The 19,254-nt window shown below is 40.0% G+C and overlaps 1 protein-coding gene across 2 annotated transcripts in view; it reads left to right on the top strand.

Annotated features, from left to right (window-relative positions):
* ARFGEF1 (ADP ribosylation factor guanine nucleotide exchange factor 1) overlaps window positions 1-19,254 on the top strand; it is a 140,321-nt gene that overhangs the window by 65,145 nt on the left and 55,922 nt on the right. The window contains exons 6-13 of one of the 2 annotated variants that reach the window (XM_018554228.1): window positions 799-1,072; window positions 1,587-1,717; window positions 2,413-2,565; window positions 4,090-4,223; window positions 10,093-10,327; window positions 13,563-13,662; window positions 13,801-13,940; window positions 17,878-17,986. In XM_018554228.1, the coding sequence (XP_018409730.1) occupies window positions 799-1,072; window positions 1,587-1,717; window positions 2,413-2,565; window positions 4,090-4,223; window positions 10,093-10,327; window positions 13,563-13,662; window positions 13,801-13,940; window positions 17,878-17,986 (1,276 nt within the window). Of the gene's footprint in view, window positions 1-798; window positions 1,073-1,586; window positions 1,718-2,404; window positions 2,566-4,089; window positions 4,224-10,092; window positions 10,328-13,562; window positions 13,663-13,800; window positions 13,941-17,877; window positions 17,987-19,254 lie in introns of both variants that reach the window. The other variant, XM_018554226.1, reaches the window with a different exon arrangement.

Consider the following 19,254-nt stretch of genomic DNA (forward strand, 5'->3'; position numbering starts at 1 on the left):
GGGGGTTCAGCAAAGGTGAATACACCGCTGGATGCATTCAGTCCTTCATTCGAGCACTGTCGGCTTACAAATGGGGGAGTGTCATGATTTATTCTAAATGGACCCCTGTCCCTCACTCTCACTTTATAATGCTAGCAAGACAGGAGGTAAATTGAATCAGATACTCCAACATCTGGTTGGGCTGTATTTCTCAGAATTTATCTCCTTGCTTCTGAGAATGCTTCCATTAGTTTTTACTACTTCTGTGACTTCTTTCCAGAATGACTCATGCACTTATTATTTCCCACCAAAATGTCTCCTGCTGTACCTTATATGGCCAGGGTGGGATGGCAGCATTGCACGTCATCCAGCCATGACAGGCTAGGGGTCATATGGTTTCAATAAAGTGAGCAGACTTGTATCAGGTTACTTGGGTTATTGGGAGTGCAGGGTTCCCAAATTTGCAGCTCCTGTTTACAGAGCCATCCACCAGTAAGAAATCTTCCAATTAGATGCCATGTAATAGCTTCAAAGTGGAATGACATCCATTCCTAATTGACCGTATCCCTCGTTAATGGCATTAAAGTTTGTATCCAATGTGATTAACTAGGGTAAATCTTTTGGTTAATTACATTACAATTGATATGGGAAGCTGGCCACAGTAATATATTTAAAATACTTCATTTGGCCGAAAAGTTTGTTCTTAAAAGAAAGTAATTATTTTTCGCTCAGCTATAATTCTGTTACTACGATTATTGAAACACATGATTTTAAATCGCTGTAATACAAGTTTTCTAAATACGTTGTCAATTCTTTTAGCTCCAAGAAGCCAAACACATGGAGAAGGAGCGGCACAAGCAGCAGCACCATTTACAGAACTCGCCGATAAGCCACCATGAGTTGGAACTTCCGCAGATGAGACATATTTTGGAACAGACGGGACAACTGACTCGGGAACAGGATGGTGAGGTGGATCAGCATCAGAACTACATAGAAAACACACTTCCGGTAGAGCCAGATCAAGAGAATGGCTATGATGCTGTGAGTGCAGAGAATGAAAATCCTGAGGCAGACCAGTCCACACATGTTGAACGTAAGTAACAGTGGCATAGCATGTTCCTCTCATACCATGACCACACACTGTATAGAACAAAATTAACTTCTTCTTCTGGGTATTCATTTTCTTTTAGCTTAGATTGGCAAGAACAAATCCAGTTAGATGGTTGATTAATTGATTTGGTTTTTCATACAGATCAATGGTGTCCCTCTTTAAAAAATTTACGGGTACTAGGGTTCCCTGCTAGGACCACAGGGGGTGCATGCTTATGTAGTATAAGCAGGTATATCTGTGCTCTAATCTATAGAACAAAGATTGTTTGTTTGGTCAAGTCATGCATGCACAATTCAAACACATTTTGATAACCATAGCCAGCTGAATTTAAGGTGTGCTTTAATTCACTTAAAAAATGGTACTTATGGTTAACACCATTTCCTCCCAGACCCATTTTTTTAAATAAATGCCCACCGAGATTTGTCCATGCGTCCAATACTCGGAGATGTTTGGTGGTCAGATCTCTCCTATTCATACATTTTGATTTCTTTTTTAGACCACTCCAAATCTGATTTGGGGATCAGTGTAGATGGCAGTAATGAGCGTGAAGAAAATTCCCAAGGCGTTGTCCAGAGTATAATACAGGAAATGCTCAACTCTGTTGTTGGAGGTAAGATTTTTTTTTTTGTGTGTGTGTGAAGAAAACCTTTTAACATGTCTTTTGTACAAGCATTCTGTGTCTTTTTCACTGTTCCCAGTAAAGGAGTACAGGCCCCTTGTAATTTAGTTCTGGGTTATGGTAGCTGCCTATGTAAAATGATACTTCCCAAATTCTAATGTGAAGATTTAATGAGGAGTACATATAAATTAGATCCTACTGCCAGCAACTTGGAATGCCATTTCCTACACCTGTCTCTTATATGCGGCATTGGGGAACTGTGCTGTTCATCAACTGCAGTGAATTAATTAAAAGTGGTAGGGGATTTTCGGTATCGCCTCCTGCTGCCAAGCAACATCGCTCCAGTACAAAAGCCCAATCTGGGGTTGGCAGACACCCTTTTTAGTGAAACTTTGAGTTGCAGTTGTACATGGTTGGTAGGCATTGTTTACATTGGTGCAGTAACAGAATGTGTCACACTAGGAGAAGGTGCTGGAAGAACTACTAGAGTAGATGTAATGCAATTGTTAGCTCTGGGAACATTTTTAGGAAGTATTTTATGTACCTTAGGCACATTATTATTTAGACAGCAGTTTATAAAATGTATCTTTCATATTCAGCAGGGTGTTTTTTTTTTTGGATGGTTAAATAGTTTAAGCACCATATAGAAATTACCTTTTGTATGTGGCATTCTCTTGTATTCTTCTTTTGTGTAGCTGAGGAGCCTGTCCTCAATGAATGTACCACAAGAACATCAGAAGATGGAAGTGAAGGGGATACTGTTCATGCCAATGGCATTCCTGGAACTCCAATATCTATGGCATACACACCCTCCTTACCAGATGACAGACTGTCTATCTCTTCCAATGACACTCAGGCAAGTTAGAACTCTGTGGCACTGCAGCAATCAATAGCAGTTTAATTCCGTTGGTTTCATTTATGTGTGGCAGTAGAAATGTCAGTATTGCTTTGTACCAAGTCAAATTTTCCTATCCATTTCAATGGAAAAAAAGCAAAAGGCTAAAACGAATTGATTTGTATGGCTATGAATGGTTCTGGTTCACTATTACCAAGGCAAAGTTTTGGTTAATTAAATGTTAAGAACATTTACTATATGTAAATGTTTTGAGTAGATGTTTTACAAAGTCACTTTATGTATAAAACCATTTATACACAAGATAAATCCTATGGAGTCAACATGTACAATATGATCTACATTATTTAGATTCATTTTTGGGGACATTTTAAGATGCCATACAACATACCTTCACATCAAATGAGGTTTAGAAGTACTAAAGTGGTTAAGCATATAGATGTTTTGTCTTTAGAAAGTTACAAATTAATTTATAAGTGTGAAAAGTCCAAAGTGCCTTGATTAGGAGATTTGATAAGTGACTAAATCCAGTTATAGTATTAACAATATGCTTAAAAGTTATTACTTGTCAATGTGAAATACAGAATTGTGATGAAGCCTCAAAACCTCATAGCCTCAAGCATCATAACAACCTGTATTTCTGTAGTGTTTGACACCACACTGTAGTAGTAAACTGTGTGACCTTTCATGTTTCCTTTTTTAATTTATTGTAGGACCTGCTTCCTCTGTGTTGGTTTAGGAAGCTGACAAGGTTTTTGATACAACTCTGTAGCATGTTTATCTGCTGCCTCTTTAGTTTAACTATGCAATGTGTCATGATTATTTTGCAGCGTTTTTAGGGTTGACCACCAAGTAAGCTATGTTCTTTATAAATCATTTTGCTTCATGCTGCAATTGTAAAAACAGGTCTTATTTTTTATTGCAGTTTGAAGGAAAATAATTTGAAAGAACATTGGCCAATCCAGGCAGGAAGCAGAAGGCAGCTTGGCTTTTACTTTGGCCTAGACATCTCTTCCCTTACATGTACCACATTATTATTGTACTTCTCTGTTTTGTTATGCCGTATAACATTACACATTGTACCACTGTACTTCAGCTTCTGTAGCTGTGATAGGAAGGAGACGACAAAGGGACAGTATTTCACCTGATTAAGAAAAGAGTTCAAGGCTTAGAGTAAATCGAAAAAAAACACAGAGGGTAGAGGTACGGAGTATGTTAGCCAATAGTACAATGCAGGTGCGTACGAGTATGAACACCAGCACAGATGTGCAGGGTTGGTGAGCGTAGGGTAGCGTAGTCCCATAGAGAAATACGGGCTGCGTACTAATCACACGCAGCACCTGTCCTTCCCGGGAGGTGCACGCAGCTGTACGTGCCGGCCGTTTCTTGTGTGTATGAGGCCTTAGAAAGAAAGTAGGTGGATTTGCACATCGGTGAGTAGTAATATTACTGATTCTGTAGCTAAGAAGAGGCTTTGTAGTCAGCTTTAGTAATTTATGAGGTAACTCTTGATTATTTTCATTTTAGGAATCTGGAATTTCTTCAGGACATACTCCTGGTGCTAAGTTCTCACATATCTTACAAAAGGATGCCTTCCTAGTCTTCAGGTCACTATGTAAATTATCTATGAAGCCGCTGTCTGATGGGCCTCCAGACCCAAAGTAAGTGCTCAGCCTGCTGTTCTCCTACTAATTATGCAGTATTCCTGATATGCTTTAAACCTGTTGTAACCGTGTGCTGTCCATTACTAAAGAGGATCTGTCACTTGTGAAATATCTAATCAGTCTTTTGAATCAGGCTAGTAAACGGTTTCCACCAAAAATGGCTATTTTTATACATTAACCCCTTCGTGACTGACGACGTACAGTGTACGTCGCCAGCATCGGGGCTGTTTAAACAGACTCCCGGCGACTTTTGCCGCCGGGAGTCTGTTTATACTTGTAGAGCCGACTGTCGGCTTTACAACAGAAGCGATTCTGGCGACTTACCTGTCGCCAGATCGCTTCTGCGTCCCGAAGAAGGGGCCGCCCCCCCCGCCGGACACCCCCGCCGTGCTTCCCGAAAATTGAAAAAAGTGCCTCAGTCATGAAGGGGTTAAAGCATAGCCAAACCCAAAAACAAGAAATGTATATATTGCAGTCTTTAAATGTGGTAGTTGCATTAGTTTTCTTTTTTTTCTCTTTATTTTCATATGGTTAATCTTCCAGTAACACACCTCCTGTCCTAGAGTGGCAACTCTCATTCTCCCTACTAGATCCATAGAGGAGCACTGTTGTCACCTTTAAAACAGGTGTGTGTGGACTACAGAATACATCCTCCTCTCCATGACATAAATGGGAGGTGTTGTTTAGTCCACAAATAGAACTGGGAACTTCCATTGCTCTTTGTCTCTGTTGTCAGTTATCAGCGCATGAGATTTCTGGCAGGACCAACTGGTATTTATTGCACTTATCAAAGACATGTAATAGAATGCTTTCAGTCATATAATTAGCAGACCAAAAAGGGAGCAAATATGTTCACTGTTCGTGTTTACAATACTTTAGACTCAGAGAGGCCTATAGTATGGTGAACGTTGCACTCTAACTTTGCATTACACTTAATGGGGATCTTTAGCCTTTTACATTTTCTAAATCACTTACCCAGACAAGTGTAGATATGAGGGCCAAATATTTTCCTACATGCTAATTTTGGTTTGTGACTCGCAAGTATTGAAGCCTGAGGCAGTCAGTCAACTAACTTTTTCAGAACAAGACTAGCAATTGGCAGCCTTAATATTTTTGGCTTGGCTGATGTTCTTTAAGCTATCAAGAGACATTATATAATTGTTGCCTTTACCAGAACCGGAAAAACTTGACTCAATCCCTATTGTTCTCCCTACACCTGGCAGAGTCTGACTTCACTGGTCATCGCCCCTCCGTGTCCATGAACAAGACGGTTTGGTATGCCAATTACTCTTTTGTGTAGGCAGCCTAAGGGGTCACCATACATTATCTGACCATACAATTGTTGTACAATCTACTTCAAATTTACCAGAATTATGTATTTTGAGGGCCAGCCTAATCTATCTAATGAAATTTGTATTCAGTCTGGCAGTTACTTGTACTACATACCTTTTGGTAGATCTAAAGAAGATTGTACAATCAGATTGTAACAGTGGCTGGCGGCCGCTGTCAGAATACAAAAGAAACAGCAGGGATTTCTCAATCAACATACTCGCAGTGTTAATGGAGGAATCTGCTCTATTTTTTTTGTTCAGCCCACAGGTTGAATGAGAAAAATAGAGCAGTGTATGGCCAGCCTAAGAACAAAGAAGGAGTTTGTAATCCCTTTAGGTGTGCATTCTGCTTTCCACAATTTACTGTGCAATCACATAAGGTGAGCGGAGGCGATGGAAAAGGTTTAGCTATAGATATGTAGGGAACGCCTTCCTCAGGAGTTTGTGATCTATTTCAGTGATTACATAAGTGCAGCTGCCATAGAAAACTAGCATATAGGTGCTAGCATTGAATCAAATAGGTGGCCGCTCTCTATAATGTATTTTTGATTAGTGTGAATTGCAAACAGGCAAAGCAAAAAAAAAAAAAAATCTTTACTATGACAGCTTCTGAAGGAAAAACAGGGGAAAGAGGTTACATTTGCAAAGTTGCAAACTGTCATAACAAATTAAGAGTAAGTGTATTTTAAAGAAGTTATCCTTAAACGCTGAGCTGTATGCAAACTGCTTGAAACATATTTAAACTGCATATATATGAACTAACTTGCATGTCAAAAGATTTTTCTATTCTCTTTTCTACTCCTCTGCCCAAAACTTGCTGATCAGACCTTAAAGGAGCATCAGAATTAGTGGCTTAGGGCACATTCACACCAGTGCATTGCGGTGCCCACATTACATGCATTGGTGCTGTGCCATTAGAGGAGCCCCCCAGCTAGGGGGCTCCTCAGTCTCCCCTAGCGCAGTACTGTCAGTTCTTGCATCGAGCAGCCATTCAAAAAAAGCTGCCCGGCACAAAGAATCCGCTTGCAGTGGGGTGGAGGGAGCTCCATCCATAAGTGCATCGCTTACAGCTCCTTCGCATGCCTCGTAGAGGTGCCTGGACTGGAGTGATGCCACATTTTGGTTCACGAGACCTCTACATGGCACGCAAAGGAGCTGTACAAGCAATGCACATATGGATGGAGCTCCAGCATAGCACAGCAGCTCACACTGGACCCCAGGCTGAGGATCCACTCCAGTTCTTGTAAGGTAGGGAGGCTGGGGGATCTTAAAAATAAAAAAACATTTTTGGGAGTGTGTGTGAGATTGTCTGTGTGTGAGATTGTGTCTGTGGTTGTGTGTGTGTTTTTCAGTTCCCGTTCACACTAGTACAGTGCGTTAATCACAGAGTCCTGTGTGAATAATGCACTGTACAATACAACCGCGCGTTCTGGTGTGGTAGGTGTGTTGCTATTCATTTCAGTGGCACCATAAATGCACCTCCCACCCACAGTTCGATCGCCCGCATCGGAACATGCACTACTGCGACTTGGGTCACGATTTAATGACCAATTTCAAATGTGGCTCCTGAGATAACACAGGTTGAGAACCACTGATGCAAAGCACAATAATTAACACACTAAAGCAGACTGCCCGGTTGTTAATCGATCATTAGACTGTTGTTCCTTCCTCACAGTCTGTCCTGTTGTGCAAGGTAACAAAGGAAGCTAATATACAAACAGATTTAGTTACTTATACTAGTTGTATTTAAATACATTAATTGGTCTTGATAAATGCATAACTGTATTAAATATTAATGTTTTTAATCTGCTTTATTAATTATAGTTGCACTGTCTGCAAAAATGTCAAAGCCAACTTTGAATTCTTTCAGATCACACAATGCTGTAAATAAATTATTTACCTACCAAACATTTGCACTTGGCCTAATGAATCTCCCGTCTTTCCTCTATTGCTGTCATCTTTCATATGAAACAGTGGATTTAGAAATGATCAGTGCCGTTGTCATCCTAGAAAAGGTTAAACTAACCATCTGTTTGCAGTTTAAAAGGACAAAAGACACATGAATAATATTGTATGGAAAGTGTCTGATTTAATTAGGGCTCTAAGAATCCAAATTCAGAATGATTCAATGTTTACTAACCTTTGGTATCAGGCTGTCGTACAGTCGTGATATAACATGGGTTTGCTTATGGCTAGATATATACAGATACAAAGGGTCAAGTCTTCTTGTGTTTTTCTATCATGATGTCTATGTTTTATAAGCACAGTCTATTGGGTCATAAAGCTAATCAAGGCAGTGTGAGATGCTTGCTGCTATTTTTTATTCATTGTACAGCTACAAGAACTTCTATTATAAGCTGTATTTTTAAACTATTAATCATATCTGCCCAGCACATCTGAAATCCCTTCTATAATTCAAAGTACCGATTTTTCTTGGCTCTCTCTTTCGAATGTGACAGCGGCCACATTCGAAAGCGGCAGAACGCTGACACACCGCATGTAATCATGTGTGATAGCATACTGGCTCTTTCAAATGCAGCCACTGTCACCCGATCATTAACTTGAATGGGTGACAGCTGCTGCTTGTAAACTGCAGATTTGGGATTCCTTCTGCAGGAAATCGCAAGTTCCTGATGCAGGAATCCCTGAATGCACCTACATTGTAGGTGTGAATGTAGCTTTAAGGTGGTCAGTTTTCCAAAGAATTCAGGAGGCTAGTCTCTATAATTTATTTGCATCCAAAGCTTATAGTTTAATTTCACTTGCACATCACAGTGAGTTAATTCCCCAGTCTGTCTCGCATCCCTTTTAGATTTTAGAGATATTCATGCACTGGAGTAAACAGGTCCATGCAGATGTTAAGGCCATTCTAGTTTCCAGTGGTTAAAGTGTATCTTGTTAAGAGTGATAAGCATCAGTCATTTTGAGTACATTTTAAGATATTTTAATTGCACGTGCATTAAGAACAGTAGGGAAGGAGGGTGAATGTAGTACGGGATGCCTGTTGGATTACATCAAAGCAAAGACCTTCTGTCTTCTGCATAATCTTATTTTTTCTGGGTCCCTCTCTCATAGGGCTTTACTGGCTGGATACATAACTTGTAAATTGGCTCCTTGCAACTGAGGTTCTGGTGTATGCTCAGTCTTCACACCAAGGCAGGACAGCAATGGGGAAGGTTCCTGTGTGACTTCCCCAGACTCAGTCAGTCACTCACCACCTCCATGTGGGAGGTACAACTCCAGCTCTGCTTTCTCAAGATCTGTAGCAGTCAATAATGGCAAATAACTTGGGGACACCTCCCAAGAGGGCAGATCCACACAGCTTGTTATACCCCTAGGGCCTCAAGCATGATACCGGTATTATTATCGGTGCCAGTACTGGGCATTTTCACGAGTACTTGTAGAGGTGAGTGCATAGGTGGGGCATCACAACATGGGCTTGTGTTGACTTTATAATGAACCTTTGTGGATTGATGATACCGGACATGCGACTGTTTGTTCTTTTGAATTCCTTTTGGGTAACTGATATACCCACTAAAAATATCCCCAGCTTTCCCTCTAAAGGCCCTTTGATCTGTAGCCTGAATAACGTGTGATGGTTTTGTAGTCTGTAGTTTACAAAGCCACCAGAAACCTTTCTGCTTATGTTCAGGAAAATGTTTCAGCTGCCATAGCTCCCAACTGTCCCTCATTTGGAAGGACTGTCTCTCTCTTTCCCAATCCCAATTTCCCTCTTTCTACCTCAGTGGTCCCTCTGTTTGGTCTGATGTATACTTCCCTCTAAAAATGTACTATATAGCTACCAAGTATTTTATACAAACACCAATTTTTTCATCCTTCCTCTAAATTATTGCATTTGTTATTTTGGAAAGCAAGAATAAAGAAAAAGTAGTGGTGCAAAAAGCAGTTACACAATCATCTATTGTATAAGAATTCTTAGTGGTTTGTGTAACTGAGGTCATGGCAGGGGTGTATCCTTAGCTTTGTTCTGAAAGTTGTCCTCTCTCATCTCCTAAATTTGGGGGGCGGTGGGGCATGCATAAAAAGTCTCTACTTGATACAGCATGAAAAACGGCACAAAGACTCTCAACGTTGCGAGCTCTTGCTGAACGCGGCTGAAAATGAATTAGGAACCTGCATAATACAGCAAAAATGTCAAAAGCAAAATCTGGCAAAGCAAATTTGTCTGGCGATCTTGTTTTCCTCTGTTGCATTGTTTTCTTCACATTGTTCATTTCATATCCACAGCTGAGGAAGCTTGGGGAATGCAGATGTCACAACTCTTTGCAAGTGTAGAAGTGATATTCATAACATAGATTAAATTGCTAGTCTTACACTGTGTTGTACTGCAGAGAAACAGTCTCTTCGTTATTCACTTGCAAGTAGAGTGCATCATAAAGGTTGTAGGTGTTATGAATCTTTTCCTCGGAGACGTGTATGTTCTAGTAACCAGAAGATGTGTCCGCCGTGTATAATTTCCTTTTCTCGTGTTATGCAGATCTGATAATTCAGCCTTTTTTTATATTTCACATTAGGTCCCATGAGTTGCGCTCAAAGGTTCTGTCGCTGCAGCTGCTCTTGTCTATCCTGCAGAATGCTGGCCCTGTCTTCAAGACCAACGAGATGTTTATAAACGCCATCAAGCAGTACCTCTGTGTCGCACTGTCCAAAAATGGGGTTTCATCCGTCCCTGAAGTCTTTGAGCTTTCTCTGTCCATTTTTTTGACATTGCTATCAAATTTCAAGTTACATCTAAAGATGCAGATTGAGGTAGATTTGTTTTTATTAAGACTTTAATAACTTCTTAAGTGTCTTTTCACTTGCAGAAATAACGGTGAAGGTGTTTATTACATTTATTTGTAATTTCATTATCATGGAATTTAAAGCAAAGCTGCAAAAAATCTCCCTAGGTCCATAATACATTAAAAGGCTTTTAGGAGACATAATTGTAGATTCTTATCTGACTCATATCTGTATATACTTAGATAGATCATTCTAGTCTATTTCTTCTTCCTGAGTGCCAAATGGGAATAGGTGCCTCCTGTTATCACAATGTTGTAATAAAGAATACAATTGGATCACATGAACTGTATATTACATTTTGAGTAGGAAATGCCTCTGTTGTTGCCATGGCTGCAAAAAAAATTAACATTTGAATGTTATCAGTTTTACAAACAGGATAGATGTTTGCAGATTGAAGTATTAAATATATTTTTGTAGTACACTTAACGGTAAAAATGATCAGCCTACCCAAATAGAGGTTAACTCGGATGGTTTTTTTTTGGCCCATGGGATCCAATGGCAGAAGCTTACATTGTCATTCTGCTGGAGGAGGAGGATTCTCACTCCTTCCTTTGCATAATGTATAGTAATTGGAAAAAACAAAATGTGACATGTGAGACACTGACACATAATGAATGACACTGGTGGCTGGAGCTGAGAACATATGTGAAGAAATCTCACCAGAAGTGAAGAAATGCTGCGAGTTGGTGAGGATTTCAGTCCAACTGCATCTATTTAAAGCTGATATATTTGTTTTGAGTTGGCTATCCATATAAATGCTGTCTCTACAGACAAATGCAGTATCGTAAATCACATTTATCATACTTGCCTATCGTTAGCACCTCTGTAAAGCCCATCTCTGGGCATACCAAAAAACTAGCCTTGCAATGGGGCTACCCATGCACTGCAGGGAGGTAAAGTGCCAATTTATGCCTAGTGGGCAGGAAAAAGCTGTTTTGTTTAACTGATCCCTGCTCCTGCTGTCTCCCTCTGTGCTGCTAGAACGGTCCCTGCAGCCTCTTCCCCTTCGCTCCTGGGGTATAAGCACCGCTGATGACATCCTGTCTAATGCAAGTTCAATAGACATGGTGCACTAGACATGAGGATGCAGTGGGAAATTCCACCAGCTGGAAGGGAGAGAGGTGAGCGTAGCTCAGGCAAGTTAAAGTGCTTTATCCTTGTTTGCTAGTTATAAACGGGTACTTAACCTGTGCAGTGCTGACTTCCTGTCCAGGAATCTGCAAAAGAAATAACCAAATGTCAATATACTTGCTCTTATTTCTTAAATGTCATTTTGCTTGTTGTTGTTAGTGCGCTGACTGGCACAAAGCAAAGTTATAATAATGTCCGTACCTCAGTTTCTGTACAAATCTGGTACTTAGATACATGATTATGAAGGTTGATTGTAGCTATTACACATAATGCGCCTTTAGGAAATGTTCCCCTTATATTAGGTGGTACTGTAATGGCAAAGCAGTGGAGGTCAGCCACCTGCCACTGCTGCCAACCAGCTGTTTTATTGTAGAGAAAGGGATCTGTTTCTATAAGATGGCTCAGAGATGCTTAAATAAATTGTATTGTTTCATTTCTTTCTTATGCACAGATCTAAAATATACCATTTTTGAAATAGTACTTTCATTTTTAGTCATAGAAATATGAATGTTGACAGCCAGCAGGTGGATCTTTAGGTTCCTTTTCATATGCTTATTGGGCTAATCTTAAAGCGGAAGTGGTTATTGTGCTGGTATGCACAGCAGCGTGTTAGCACATTGTAGCCGATTTACCTTTCAAATAATCTCCTCCAGCGCTGTGCTGTCCACTCTCCCTCTGTCGCCAGCGCTGCCATCTGCTCCCAGTTTTATTCTGGGTGTGGTGTCTTTGGCCTCATGATTGGCAGGGCCGACATGATGTAACTCCTGCGCATGTGTCCGGGAGTTACTACATTGCAGCACAGAACCTTGCCAAGCCTGTGTAATGCACGGCTCCGTGCACAAAAAAAAATATTGCTGACAGGCAGGTAGGAACTTTTTTTGGCAGAAGAAACTTACACAGTCTCTTCTGTTATGAAAAAAAAATAAACCTGCCTGGCAGCACTTTTTTTTTAGTAGCACACATTACCTCCACTTTAACTGCTTTGCTGGAAAAAAAAACTTGTTTACAGAGATGAATAGCTCAAGCTCAGATTACAAATGCAGCAGAGTTCATTAGAGGAATGGCTAATCTCTACTCCCTTCCCTCTCTCTCAGCAATTTGCAACTCAGTACTGACTCTTCATTGCTGGAAAAGGTTAAACCTGTCAAATAACAAATCTTTCAGTTTTCTTTCATATATTCCTGAAAAGAACCTTTTTTATATGCTAATGAGGTAGATAGGACGGCTTTTATGATTTTGTACAACCCTTACACTTTCTCTCTGACACTGAGAGAACACACGTAAATCAAAGCCAGCAGAGCAATAGTAACCTGTCTCTCCTCTAGCTTCGTCAATTAAAATTTTGTTCTGATCTATTTGATAAACCATAAATCACTGAGATTAGACATTAAGTTCTATGTGCAAACTGTAGTCTGCTCTGTAACAGGCTTGATATAACAGCCTGCTAAGCATAAGCAGCCATGGAAAGAAGATGAATGCTTCACTGGCTGACTACAAAGTAATATGCAATATTTCATATTTATGTTTTCTTATTGATTAATATGGGACAGCACAGTGGCTTAGTGTCTAGCACTGGGGGTCCCCGATTCAAATCACAATCTGCAAGGTGTTTGCATGTCCTCTCTGTGCTTGTGTGGGTTTCGTCCCACACTCCATAGAAATATTGGTAGGATAACTGGCTCCTGTCTAAATCTGCCCTGCGTGCACGTGAGATAAGGACCTTAGATTAAAAGCTCCTTGAGGGGAGGGACTGATGTGAAGCACTGTGTAATTTGTCAACGCTATATAAATACCTGTAATAGATAACTGTACAAAGACACTACACATTTCCTTGAATTTATGCAGAACGAGGTGGAGTGCTCAATTTGTCACATTCACTTTGGTGAAGCTTAGCAGCAAAGGTTATTCATACTGTCCGTCTTTTGTCCTCTAACCTTACAGTAAAAGTCCTTGGATATGGACTTTTTTAATCTTACTTTATATTATACTTTAACGTAAAATGAAATGGTTGTATTTGTAATAGATTCTAAATTGTGTCTCCTGTATTCATGTCTTAACTTTTCCATCTCAGGTTTTCTTCAAAGAAATCTTCCTTTACATTCTGGAAACCTCAACCAGCTCTTTTGATCATAAGTGGATGGTTATTCAGACTTTGACAAGGATCTGTGCGGGTATGAAACCAACATTTGCCCTACCCCCATATCATACCCAAAGTAACTGTCACTGTCACTCCCTGCTTCTGGCTAATATGTCTTGTAGCCTATGTGACTGTCTCTAATCCGCTGTGTTCTGCTCAATGTCTCCTGCAGATGCCCAAAGTGTGGTGGATATTTATGTCAATTATGACTGTGACTTGAACGCAGCAAACATCTTTGAAAGATTGGTTAATGATCTCTCCAAGATTGCTCAAGGAAGAGGCAGTCAAGAACTTGGCATGTCAAATGTTCAGGTATGTAATTACCGTTAATATATAATCTCCCTGGTGAGATTTTTTTTTTTTTTTAGTGCTAGATGCCATTAAATTAAATAATTTACTCAATTTACAGCCATTTTAAACATCGCTTGATAAGGTAGTCAGAGGCTTGAGTAAAGAATTGTGAAAAACTTGTCTCTTTACCGAGATGTGTAAAGTTACGACCTTATTCTCATTATAATGGACTGAATTCTGATATTTTAAAATGTATCAAATGCTCCAGGCTTGCTCATGTGTAGTACTATAATCTCAATACAAATTAGTCATGTAAATGTGAGATTGTAGTCCATCACAGGAGCGGGCTTGGAGCGATGACTACTCTACAACACACACAGGGACCATGGGGGACAAAAGTAGCCACCCTCCAGAAGGAAGGACAGTGTCGGCACCAATTCAGAGATTATTTGAGGATCTACAGCTGAGTGATACACAAATAAGAAACATTTTTATTAATAGTTAAGGTACTTTAACCCCTTCGTGACTGACGACGTACAGTGTGCAGCATGTTTAAACAGAAAAGCCGCCGGGACTCTGTTTAAACTTGTGAAGCCGACTGTTGGCTTCACAATAGAAGCGACTCTGGCGACTCAGCTGTCGCCAGATAGCTTCTAGAGTCCCGTGAAGCGGCGGCCCCAACCAACACCCCCGCCGTGCTTCCTGGGCTCCGTTGCCGCTCCTACGGGCCTGGGACTGGCTTCTATGGTGTCCGCGGGGAGCTGGGCAGGAGATGGACGAACCTCCGTTCATCGATCCACTCCCCATTCTTTGGGACCGGGAGCGATTCAGATTGCATCGCTTCCGGTCCCTGGGCTGTCAGTGCTGGGCTCCGAAAACCCAGCTATAAGCTATTGAAGTGCGATTTGCACTTCATTCGCTTATTTCTAGTGTAAAGGTGACACTGGGGGTCTTTTGGACCCCCAGCATCACCTTAAAGAGTACCTGTCACCTCCATCTGCTATCACATGGGGGGGCTTGTAGGCCCCCTATGTGATAGCAAACAAAGTAAAGTTTTTTTTAAAAAAAACAGTTTTTAGAATTAAAATAAAATAAATCTCTAAAAATAATTTTTAAAAAATGTTAGTCCCCTCGAGCACATGCGTCGCCACATAAACACGTGTCGGGTGCGCCTACATATGAAAACAACAAACGCGCTGCACATGTTGGGCATCGCCGCGCACACCGGAGTGAGAGCAATAATTCTAGGGTCAGTATTTTTGGGTATCTCTAAATTGATGACCTGTGGGGGCTTTTAAAGCGTTGTCCATGGTCTTTTTGGGGTACTGACGTTTGTCGCCATTTCACGGACGTGCGCAATTTTTTACCTGGGCATGTTGGGTATCTATTTCCTTGTTGTAACCTCATCTTTTATATTTTAATTTTTAAAAAAATTGGTATTTTATTGTGTTTTGGGGCATTTAAGTACATATTTCACTAAATTGTGGGGTTTGATAAGAAGTTGCGCTATTATTGTGCAACATAAAAATTTGCAACTGCAAACATTTTATTTTATAGGGTCTTGGCTTTCAGAAAATATATAATGTTTGGGGGTTTTAAGTAATTTCTAGGCCTAAAATGTGGAATATAACATGGGTGCAAAAAATGGGGGGGAAAAAGGCCTCATTCATGAAGGGGTTAATGTATTTTTAAGATTTAACTCTTTAAGTGCTAGTGTCTTAGTAGCTTACACTTTTTTTTTTTTTTTTACACTTTTCACTTTTATTCTCGTGTTTTAATAGCGTACACTTTTTTTTTTTTTTTTTTACAAGGACATACAGGATCAGTTAACAAATAAGTATGTGTTGTTTTAGGCCAGTTATTTTATCTCACGACAACTCCCTTCTATTAAATTCACAAAGATAAATATTGCATAGGTGTGTAATCATTATTTTTTTTCATATAAAATGGTAACTAATGAGATAAATACCAATATCAATAAAATTCAATAATATCAATAAAATTGTCTTTTTAACTCTCTGCCTCAAATTGCTCTTTTTCATGCTTTTCTCAATAGAACTTCATTAAGCCTCGTAGTTATTGCCAGTCTAAATCTTTTACAGTCTTATGATCTAAAAAGTGCTAATAAAACAGGCAGTAGTAAATTCAGCCATTCTGCGCCTTTAGTAAATATAAAATAAATATTTGATCGTAAAAAAAAAAGGATATAATGCTTGTGTAAATAGTCATTTCATTATGCTTCTGTGAATTCACCAAAAAGTATTTTTATGTAAGCAGTTTTTAATACATTTTAGTTTATTGAATTGTAAACATTTAAAAATAGTGACCGATTTTATTAAAATTCACACTTCTCATGAATCAGTAGGTTGCATGTCACCATAACCCAATCACATTATTCCTTTGCTTTCACCTATGTGACCTAAATCAAAGACAGCCGAAGTAGTTGCTCTATGCTAGGGATAGAAACTTGTGACTTTGTATGTAATAATTACTTATGTAAATAAGCAAGAAAAACTGAGCCTGTAATGGGATTTAAAACATTTAGGAGAAGATGGTAGACATTCCAATGGTATCATAATTTCTCAAGACTACATATCCCATTATGCATTGCTTCCAGCAAGCAAGCACATATTCACAGGGCTCAGTTCCTTGAAGTACACCCTCTGGGCATCTTCAATACGTTTACAAACTTCTAGATCAATATGATTATTAGGAGTGCAGAATTCAGTATAGAAATACATATTTATTTCTAGTTTTGGCCATAGGTACCCTTTAATTGTTGTGGTTGCAAGAAAGTAAGATGTTAATACTGGAAAGTGGAGTCATATGTTCTTGCTGCCCTTAAGTACCAGTTCTATTATTTGCTCCCTATGGCCATGCGAAACAGTAGGGGGATGTAAATATATACTGTTGGGGGGAAGACATAAAGCAAACCTTTTTGCTGTGCCTGCATGTGTAGTATTTCACAGGTTTGCTTAAGGCTAGGTTCACACCAAGGCGATATGAGCTGGTGAGCTGTTTTCGTGCGTTTTTGTTTGCGCAATTGTGCTTTGAAAACCGTGTGATTTCCAATGCATAGAGATGTCTATGGGACTTAAACCACCCGAAAATAGCTCCTGCACCTTTTTACGTGACGGGCAATTTTCGTCCACGTGACAAACCACAAAGGTGTGAACAGCCTCCATTGACTTCAATGCGAATCTGTGTTTTTTGCGCGAATCAATCCACCCAATCGCCTAGGTGTGCACCAGCCGTTAAATCAAAGTTTCCCTACACGGATAATGGTATTGACAATATTTTTAGATGCTACAAAAGAATATACAGGTCTATTCACTAAAGGGTGAAGAGTTTGGAGAAGGCAGGAGAAGTGAACAATCTAGGACAACATAGCTGATTTGGAAAAATTCACCTGTTCAACTCACTTTCCAGTTCAGCTATGTTGTCCTAGATTGCTCACTTCTCCTGCCTTCTCCAAACTCTTCACCCTTTTGTGAATAGACCCCAGAGTTTTTATTATACCAGCCTTTCCAGACTTGGGGGTGAGTTGAGATTTCCAGAATGAATTCAGTGAGATGTCCCGCTCCCTCAGACAGACAAAAAATAAACTCCAGATACATATTTCTAATTTTTTGGCAGTTTAAAAAGTTTTGCACATGTTTTATTTTAATAATCGTTCTATTTAAGCCACGTTGCGATCTTGGACTTCACATCAGCACGGTTAATTGTATTTGTATTGAAAATATGTGTCACCGGTGTTAATTTAAATGTAATTTCTCTTATTTTTCCAAGTGTTCTTTTTCTGATTTCAGACAAAATAATTACCCTGTCAGTGATACCGCCAATAGAGGTTTTTGGGAAAGCATAGTTTTCATGTAGAGAGGACTGACAGTAATGTGTTAGTGTTTTGTTGCTGAGTGTCAGTGTTTTTTCACATAAACCAATGTGTTTTGCTTTGAAGGAATTAAGTCTGCGGAAAAAGGGACTGGAGTGCCTGGTGTCCATATTAAAATGTATGGTGGAGTGGAGCAAAGACCTCTATGTTAATCCAAACTCTCAGTCAACCCTAGGTATGTATATCTAATGTATTAAGTCTTCCCTCTAAAGTGTTTATTTGCTTTTATTGGCTGTGTCCCATTTAGGGCCCTTTTCCACCCAATGCGTTGGGGTTGCTCTGGCTGTTTTTTCCAAGGCAGCCACAACACATGGCAAGACAATTTGCTTTGTTCCAGATGGGCTCGGTTCACACCACCGCAGTGCAACGCCCATAGAACTTAATGAAATGTCACCTGGGCTGCTGTATAGCCAGCTACATCACTTGTACAAAACGATCGGCAGCTCCCCACTCTACATTTAGAGCTTACCCGCAGCAGGGCTAAATGTAGAAAGAAGAAACACTTTTCTGGCGCCATAAACTGCATGTCCTGGTCGTCAGGCGATAGGAGTTGCGCACACCAGACTTTGCTGGGCGCACACACACACACACACACACACACACACACACACACACACACACACACACCACACACACACACACACTAGCAGCCTTGCAGTGTAGTGCAGCTGCTGGTGGGAATAGGTCCTTAAGGGATTTCCTATTGCTTCCTGTCCTGTTGACCAAGAACTGCGAGGAGATTTCTACCAAGTGAGGGAAATCCCCTCTTAGGCAGTTGTTTCAAGAACAGGTGTCCCCATTGGAAGATTTTCTTTCTACTCCCAGAGAGGCAGAAAAAAATCTTAATTTTGGGTTTTCCCTTATGTTCTCACTTGTTGACAAAGGTCACTAAGACAAATGAAGAGGGTGAATCTTATTGGGGATACAATAAGAACCCAACAGAGGCTCTAACCCCTCGCTACTCTTTTCATAACTAAAAACGTGATTTATATTTTTTAGCGACGTATAAGGTTTGTATTTGGTACACTGTTCTATTACCATGTTCTGAAACTGGGCTAGGAAAAGCACAAAAATAAAAAAATCTGTTTTTATCATTTACATTTGATTATTTAACATATTATGTAGCAGTTTTCATCTCTAGGCTGATGGCTTTCATTTTTTTTTTCTTTTCATCAATAAAGCCTCCACCCTGCATTTGATCAGAATGTCAGAACTGACATAGTGATTGCATGATCAGGAACAACTCTGGTTGGTTCCCAAAACTCATTCAGAGCCAGGATTGAGAGCCAACGGCTGAACGAAGTTCAGGGAGGGGATTTGTTGTATGTATCTATGTGCCGTGGATGTTAATAACCAGATTGTAGGTGTGAAAGGTTTACGTTAGGGTTCCACCCATACCGAGTATTTGGGTGAGTACTCGTACTCACCCAAATGCTCTGATGC

This window comes from Nanorana parkeri, unplaced genomic scaffold, assembly GCF_000935625.1.
Source record: "Nanorana parkeri isolate BGI_ZX_2015 unplaced genomic scaffold, ASM93562v1 scaffold147, whole genome shotgun sequence".
Classification (NCBI taxonomy): domain Eukaryota; kingdom Metazoa; phylum Chordata; class Amphibia; order Anura; family Dicroglossidae; genus Nanorana; species Nanorana parkeri.